General features: G+C 47.7%; 1 protein-coding gene across 1 annotated transcript; it reads left to right on the top strand.

Annotated features, from left to right (window-relative positions):
• Window positions 1-1,401: 1,401 nt before the first annotated feature.
• Window positions 1,402-7,651, top strand: LOC101787932 (homeobox protein Rhox13). The gene is made up of 3 exons (XM_005001823.1): window positions 1,402-1,835; window positions 3,950-3,995; window positions 7,544-7,651. The coding sequence occupies exons 1-3, from the start codon at window positions 1,402-1,404 to the stop codon at window positions 7,649-7,651; spliced, it is 588 nt and encodes a 195-aa protein (XP_005001880.1).
• The last annotated feature ends 1,099 nt before the right edge of the window (window positions 7,652-8,750 follow it).

The following is an 8,750-nucleotide window of genomic DNA, read 5'->3' as shown; positions in this document are numbered from 1 at the left end:
CTCTGAGAGCAGCTCCCTAAGGGCAGCTCCCGGGCCAGTGGGAAGGTGGCAGTGGCACAGCCAGGTCCTGCACACCCAGTCCTGCTTGGTGTCCTCCTAGTTGAGGAGCACATGGGGTGCCGGGGCACCTGTGGAGCAGAGGTCCTGCTGCTTTTGAGAACCACAGGACTCAATCCCACAAAAACCAGAGAGGCCATTGTGTCTGTCTGTCCTATTGCCAAGCAAGGGGCTCAATCCTTACAGCTTCCCCAGCTGAGAAGCTGAGTCTGTACTTCCCTTGCCCTGGCTCAGTTGTAACACTCCTGTGAGGTCAGCAGGAGGCGCTAAAGCATACCTGAGCAGAGAGGGACTTCCCCCTCATCTCTGCGTTCACTCTCCTTTCCATCCTTCATTCCCTCAGAGCTCAGCAGTGGCAGCTGTTTGAGTCCCGTGACCTTGGAAAGCATTTAGATTTTTCTCTGAAGCCCTTGACGTTTAGGGATGGTTCCCTTTACAGAACTGATCATTTTATTTCTAAAACTAGGATGAAGAGAAATTCATTACCGAACTTTGTAAATTCATTTGTTCGTAGTATCCACAAGGATGATACAGTTATATGGAGATACTTAGACCAAGATACTGAGAAGGTTTCAGGATGCTAAGATATTCACAGGCAGCATGGAGTGAGTGGTGGGTGCAGTCTCCCAGCATTCCCAGAAGACATGTGGTGTCAGTGTGAGTTCTCAGCCCCTCCCCTTCACTTCCTAATCAGCTTACAGGGCCAGCTAGTCCCTTCCTCACATGCCTCTGTGAGGCATCCAGTGCATTGAGCTAGCTCTGGGATTAGCTGCATGCTTCTTGTGCACACGTCCAATAACAGTACTTGTTTTTCCATCTCTGGCCCCTTTGCTGGCCCCACCCCTTGTGTTTTTGCTACACTGTGATGTGAAGCATGGAGGCGGGGTGGTAACCAGACAGCCTTTACCAGACACCACGAGAGCTCGTGCACACTGAACCCTCCAGGTGGGGTGCAACATTCCTGTAACGAATTGCAACCTCAGGGTCAGCCAGTCCCTTCCTCACATGCCTCTGGGATGCATCCAGTGCAATGAGCTAGCTTAGCGGCTAGCTGCATGCTTCTTGTGCACACGTCCAATAACAGTACTTGTTTTTCCATCTCTGGCCCCTTTGCTGGCCACACCCCTTCTGTTTTTGCTACACTGTGATGTGAAGCATTGAGGCGGGGTGGTAACCAGACAGCCTTGGGCAGACATCACGAGAGCTCGTGCAGACTGAACCCTCCAGGTGGGGGGGCAACATTCCTGTAACCAATTGCAACCTCAGGCTCCACCCCTTTTCCGTGACGCTGTTGCCAAGAGACTCTGCCTTTAAACGCGGTTGCGGAGTAGGAGGCCTCGTGAAATGGCGGCCATGGAAGAGGAATACCAAGACGGTGTTATCCGCTCCCTCAGCCCAGAGTACTGGAAAATGGAAGTCGAAGTGGATCCTGCACCAGAGGTTCCCGCAGCAGCCGAGGGTGCTGCCTGCAGTGCAGGAGCTGCCGACTTTGCAGCGGATGACCCCCTCAAGGGCCAGCTGGATGACGACGATGAAGATGGCCACATTCTGACCCAAAAGGTCCACGTGAGCCAGGGAAGTGACACCAAACACGACATGGATCAGGATGAAGCTGAGCCCGAGCAACTGCAGCCGGCTGCGCAGCGTCCGGCCGACGCTGGGGGTCGAAAGAGGGGCCGACCAAGGCGGCAACGAAGGCAGTTTAGCTTCACAGACGGGCAGGTGGAGGTGCTGGAAACTGCTTTCCAAGATACGAAGTACCCAGATGGTCTCAGGAGGTAAGCTGATATCTTGGGGGTGCACCCAGGCTTTAGGGGGAATGGGCCCTGTTCCAGCTGACTTTCTCTCTCTCTCCTGCTGCCCTCTTTCTGCGCTTGAGCTGAGAGCACCTGGGCTCTTCTCCTGCCTGTGTTTGACCTGTAGTGGATGTCGCGTTGTGAACCAAGTGCAGAATCTTCTTACAGTATTGTTGTGCTTCCAGGCTGGAAACTGGTTGGTGGAGACTCCACTTTGTTTTGCTTGCATTTTGTGGTATGAGACGCACACACTAGGACTTTGCTGTGAGAACCACTGTGAAGCATAGACATCAGCAGTGCTGGGTATTTTCATGTCATGGTTTAGTTGTCAGCAGTGTCAGCTATGTTCACCTTGCTGTGAAACAGATCTCCGGAACACTGGTCACCTTACAAAAGCAAACTATGCACCTGAAACGCCTCCCATTTCCTCCATCCCCTCAGTTCCTTACAATCATGATTGTAGATTTTTGGACTGTAAGTTTGAGTTCTCAGAAACTGGATCTAAGTGCAACCACAGCCTGTTAGTGCTTTTGTGCCTGCTTGTTTCAGTTCATTTAACCCTACTGTGCAGCCTTGCTTCAGCATGTGATGGCCATTCCTTTTAAATGGCAAGAAATATTCCCCTGCATATAAACCACCTTGTTGCTCATTTCTTTGGATTGAAGTTGATTTTGTGAATAGTTGATTTTGTGAACTTGTCTGACAAAGAACTGTGAACATCCAGATTTCAGTGTTTTGGAGACATGCTCAGAAATGTCAACACTGAATCATAGAATTGTGTATTTCTGTGTTTAGGCTCCAGCCACCATTTTCCAGAGTGGCAGTGGAAGCTGACATTTCTTGTCACGAAGACTGAGGGTTCCAGTTTCTCTCTGAGATCAACACATTTATGTTTTCCCAGCCTTTGTTAGTGGTTCACATGATGGGGTGGTGGACATACCTGTGGGTGGTATAACCCTTAGAGGCTAGTCATTTGTAGAGGGTAGTAATTTGGAGAGTGATTTCTTCTGCTTCCTGCTCCTTCCTCGAGCTTCTTTTGGAGAAATAGCTCACTGAGCCCTTGCTGATGCCCAATCCTGGTGGATGTGTTTTAGTTATTGACTTTGGGGGATGTTACTGCATGTCTGTATGAAGTGCGTTTTGCATATATTTTTTCCCTTCCTGTAGATTTCTTTTCATATTTTTTCCCTTCCTGTAGATTTCTTTTCAATGTCTTGATCCGTTGACTCACAGTAATCGTTATCTTCCAAACTGTCAATTTTTTAATAACTTCTTCTTCCTCCTCCTCCTCCACCTCTTCCTCCTGCTTCTTCTTCTTCTTTTTTGTCACTTTTGAGATAGGGTCTCGGCATACAGTTCATGGTGTTCTTGGCCTCACTTTGTAAGCCAGACTGGTCTTGAACTGGCAAAGATACTTCTGCCTCAGCATCCAAGTGCTAGGATTACAGTCATGCACCACCAGGCTTGGCTTTGCATTTCTTGCTTGCATGGCTTGTATTGTAAATCAAATTCCCTCAGAGAAAGAGTTGGTAGAACAGATACTCATGTGCTACAGGCTTGCTTCTCACAAGGAGAGAGGAGCTAGGGTGGGGGAGGGGGAAAGTGAGGAAGAGGAAGAAAACAATACAAGACAGTTCTACTAGGAGTTTGTATTAGTTCACAGAATGAAAGTGTTGTCCATTGTCATTTGGAGAATTAGTTTTGCCAATGTGTTTTAGTCTGTGAAACTACTTTGAAGATAAGAATACCCAATGTTTTAACTATTGTTAGTCTATGAAGTTTTTCAACTTTTGTTTTAATTTTCCATAACATAAAATTTCTATTCTTTTTTATCATAGATTTTTGCTTTCAGTTTTATTTTTTCTATATAATACATTAAAATATCCATGAAACGGTAGCAATAAGTATGACCAGAGAAAGCCTTGCTGATGAGAGGCTTTTCTTCGGGAAACAGAAAAAAGTTCTTGGGGCACTGGGAGGGTGATTGCAGTGTGCAGCCCACTACACAGTGCGTGTGTGATATTCCAGTCGTGCAGAACACTGCCTGCCTCATCCAGATCACTGAACGTGGAACGTTTGTGGTTTTGTCTCCACAGAATGGAGCTGGCAAGCGTCCTGAGTGTGCCTGAATCCAGAGTGAAGGTCAGTAAGTCCAAGAACAGCCCATTGGCAGGGCAGCCAGTCTCCATCATGTTTCAGGACATGGCTTTTCCTGGACGCTGCGAAACTGGTGTCATTTCTTGTCCTATCTTACTTGCAAACAAGATTTGAACTTAGGAGGACTCATAGAGAGAATATCAAATGAGTAGACGTGGGCTTATGGTTCCTTCCCATTACCAGAGGGAACATGCTTTTGTAAAGGAAAAACAAAGCATCAAGATGACTCTCTTGTCCTGTGTGAGCAGTGAAATGTGTATCTGGGCACAGAAAATAGAGCAGTGTAATCAGACAGATCCTTAATACATGGACATGTGTGCAGATACTCCTTATTTAATGGCCTACCTATTTAATGACTGGATTTAGGCCTGGGGCACGTACTTGGTGTTATGTCCTGTCAGGTTCTGGTATAGTTTCCTACATTTTCCTCACAGTGTTTCAGTGATTTCCTCTTGTGCAGTGCACCTTTTGCAGAGCAGACAGTAATATTTCCTGATCGTCCTGTGTGATATTGTGTTTAGATGTTCTGTTATCCCTTACTGCATGTAAAAGTTATGCACAGAAAAGCAAAGACCTCAGGTTAGGTATTGTTTTGCTCTGAATATTGCAATGTACATACAATAACAAATTCCCTACATAGCAAATAATTCATTTCACAACCTAATCAAATGCATATATCTGACGTGGTAATTGAAAAACGTTTGTAAGTCTGGATTTGCTAAACCAGATTGTCCTCAATCAGGACTGGTGTGCTTTAGGGTGCATTTTGGCATACAGTCATGTTGGGGGTAAGTCTGACCTTTAAAGTATCCAAATAGGTCCAGGGGGAGACAAGGTTAATGGAGGGTTCCGTTGTAGTCAACTATTTGAAACTAAGCCTAAGAACATAGGTAAGCATGAGTGTGGTAAGAATCATTTAATGGTTGCGTCTTTATGCCCTTTGATTTTCTTTTTGGTGCTGGACGTAGAATCCAGGATGTCACACGTCAGTGCCTAGGGCCCTAACACCGAGTTCTTTCTCTAAAGCTAGCATTCATAAATACTGGGAAGAGAGCCTAAATGCACACAGAAAACCTTCTGTGAGCAAGTAACAGACGTCTAGTTGAGCTGAAAGTGTTGAGGGAAGTTAGTGTGAAGGTTAGTTTCCTGGTTTTCTTTTCTTTGTAAGTTTTGGTAAGGTCAGGAGAGAGGAGAAAGTCACAATTTACCCTTCTCTGCCTACAGTGCAATTTCCATGTGAAAATCTTTCTCAAATAGAGGATGACTGAGTAGTGGCTCTAGGAGTGTAGGTTTAAAAATCGATATCAAGAATGCTTTGAGGAAAAACATTGCTATGGTACAAAGTTTGGATAACTCAAGAAAGATGAAATGGATAGAGAGAAATTCAAGCAGTCAAATGATGCCTTGAAATTCACAATTAAATTCGAAAGTGAAACGTGTTTGAGAATAATTTTTAACATGCAGAGGTGTGATTTTTCTTTTATGGTGCAATGGTTGAGGGAGTGGGTTTTGTAGAACAATAGGCGGCAGGGTCCTCATTTCAGGGTTGACTGGAACCAGACATAATTTCACGGAGCTCGCCCTCCTTGAGACAATGCTGAGCAGAATGAATGTAGGTTCTGGGGCACAGGAAACCTATGTGAGACGGAAGAGCCCAGGACACCACATGAACAGCAGGGTGTGTGTGAGAAAGTAAGGATGAACTCATCAGCAGCGCTGTTGCAGCATGGATGACAGAGAGCAGTGGGGAAATGGGCTGAGCATGTGCTGCCGGGGCTCAGGGAAAGCAGCTCAGCACAGCGGGACACTGAGCGCTGACATCCCAATGCACAGCCCTGGTCCACACAGGCTGTCCCAGCTTGGATATGCCGAGAGGGCGTGGGGAGCATTTTCTCAGGTGCCTGACGAATCCCGAGACAGTCGATCTCGGTGTGGAGGGTCTTTCTCCCCACTCTGGCTGTGGGCCTCTCTGACTGGAGTCCTGAGGGAACAGGGGCTGCAGCGAATCAGTGAAGCAGGGGAAAGTTGTCAGTGTGTGACATTTCTGCTACCTGAAATTCCCGACAACCTTATTCGCGGTCCCAGTCTCCTGTGCGTGGTCTTACACTGGTAGGAAGTGAGGTACTTGATGTAGACCTGATGTTAGCTCACCTGTGACACTGCACTGTGCATGCTGCTGTGTAGATGCAGGAGCCACCAGGGGACAGTGTACCTGCCATGGACACCAGCCCTACTGTCCTGGGCTTCTTGAGAGGTGTAACCTTGTGGGGAGGCAGGTGTGAGGCAGGGAAAAGAGACCATTTGTGTCATTAACATGTGCAGTACTGCAGCTTCACAAATGTTTAAGTCCTCGTGAATCGTGCAGAACCGGGAGTCCTAGAGGGCCCCAGAGCACAGTGACATATGGCTCAGTTGTTGGTCTGGCTGCAGAGGACTGTGTAGCAGAGGTTTAGAGAGGAGCAGTTCTGTGGCCCCTTCTGCTCCTCATCACTGCTGGGGACTCCTTTTCCTGGAAGCCCTTTCACTTTTGTGTCTTGGGACCAGGGCCGGGCCATGGTTGCCCAGGTGGGGCAGTGGGACTTTGGGTGCCAGGCAGGCTGATCCAGGACTTGGAAGAGTTGATGAAATGCTGTGAGCTGACTTTGTCTTAGGGGTGTGGCAGACTGGAGGGAGAAAATAGAATGTTGGTTACTATGGTTATGTTTTCCTCCTAAAACCTTGAATGCCAAGGACTTGGGAGTTTTAGTTCACTTGGAATGATGGGTTGTCAACTCGCCCTATTGTACAGGTACAAGTCAAAGCACTGTCCAGGCTCCCTGTCCCACTGACTGCCTTTAGCCGTCAAAGGGCTACATGGGATGGAGGGCCCTGACCTTTCCTTGAGTGGAGCCTCTTTCAAAATGGCCCACATATTCCATCCTGCCGGTACTTTCCTTCTCACTAAGGTGGGATTGCCAAACTGGGAGCTGTCTCTCTGCTTAGGATATTAACTACAGATCTCAGGGTGACATGCTAAAGCCCCCACACCTAGTGGAGCTCCTCCTTCCGAGCAGGAGCCAGCTGGCCAGCATCAGGTCAGCAGTCAGGCTGCTAAGTTGCTTTATCTCTTAGGAGCCCTGGAGTTCTAACCCATCACTGGAGCCACTTTTCATTGGCCTATGTCCCACAGCTGGAAGAAACCATTCAGGAATATTGAGCTGGGGAGCACAGGGCAGATGTTCCTGTTCTGTTCCTGCCCAGGGCATGGAGCCGGTGCTCACTAAGGATGTGGAAGAAGAGGTGTGATTATGTACCTACAGTTATTTTTATTGTGCTGACCTTCAGATGGAACTCACGGCCCTGTGCAGACTGGGCCTTTTTCCCCCTGTGATGTCCACCCTCAGTCCCCTAAGCTGTTCCAGTCTGAAGAAAGAAGCTTGCCTCCTGCAGTCTTAAGTGTCAGTTGCATAGGAAGTTTTATGGTTGGTTTGTTTGTTTCTTTATGACACTGATTCCTGTGTACTAACCCTGTCAGTTTTCCCCTCTGCCCTCAGGTTTGGTTTAACAATCGAAGAGCCAAATACCGGAAAGCTGTGAGGGAAGCTCTGCTCGGGAGCTCACCTCCTGATTCTCAGGACCACGCTGTCACTGAGGAGGAGTAAGAGCTTCTCTAGGATGCTGTCCTGTTTGAAGACGCAGATTGTGCTTTGAGTTTTTTTTTGTTGTTGTTCCCAAAACTGTTTCTCTATTCCATCATAGTGCTCATGGCACTGGTATTTGCAATAAAGTTGTGTGTTCTTAACATTGGTGTTCTCCTAATCTTTACGGTGTTTCTTACACCTGGATAAATTGTGCAGAGCTAAGGTCATTTCAACACAATGATGATGAGGACTCCTATGACGAAATGTCTTCTTCAGTTAACCTGAAGAGGCCTTGGAAATCAGTCTTCTACATGCTATGGTGAGTTATGAAGGACCCATATTTAATACTTAATTCTCTTTTCCCGGAAGCTGGGCAATTGCTACCTCAAGAGTGTTGTGTCATTTGGGAACCTCTACTGTGTGCCAGAGAGAGCAGGCAGTTTCCTGGTGAGAGGACACCATGTGCGCGCCTGGCTGGGTCTCATCCACACTAAGGAGTTCAGTGGCAACACAGGACTGTGAGAGCGGCTCCCCAAGAGAGGAGTCCTGGGTGAGTGGAAAGGTGGCAGAAGCACAGGCATGTGCTTTGCTCAAAAGTGTGCTTGGTGTCCTCCTGGCTGGGAGCACATAGTGTCCCAGGGGCAGCTGTGGAGCACATGTCCTGCTGTTTGTTTGGAAAGTCAGGACTCTGTCCCACGGAGGCCAGAAAGGTTGCTGCGCCATTTCTGTCCCATCCCCAGGCCAGTGGCCAAATCTTTGCCATGGCAGAGATGCTGAGAACCTCTCCTCATCTTGTTCTTTGTGAGCAGTGTTGCGGATCTCCACTTCCTGGTGCCTTCAAGTTGAAAGCAGGTCATTTCATCAGAGCCACTGAAAGCCAGAGTGATAATGCAGGTCCATGAGCACAGGTCCTGGGAAAGCAGCCTTTGGAATCAACCACTGGCTGTAGGAGTTTCATCCTTGGAGTCAGGTAAAACTACAAGTGTAGAGTCAAAATCAGCAGAGGGGTACGCAGAGGCTAGTACCACTGTGCTAAAGCATTAAGGTGTTCTGAGATGAATCATTGTTTTTAGGGAATCTTTGGCAGGGTGAGTGTCCTGCAAGGAGTTTCACGTTAAAG

This window comes from Cavia porcellus, unplaced genomic scaffold (assembly GCF_034190915.1).
Source record: "Cavia porcellus strain 051 isolate PalLab524CR breed Dunkin Hartley unplaced genomic scaffold, mCavPor4.1 scaffold_3, whole genome shotgun sequence".
Lineage (NCBI taxonomy): Eukaryota > Metazoa > Chordata > Mammalia > Rodentia > Caviidae > Cavia > Cavia porcellus.
Note: the sequence above shows the minus strand (reverse complement) of the source record. Positions and strands in the feature narration are given on the sequence as shown.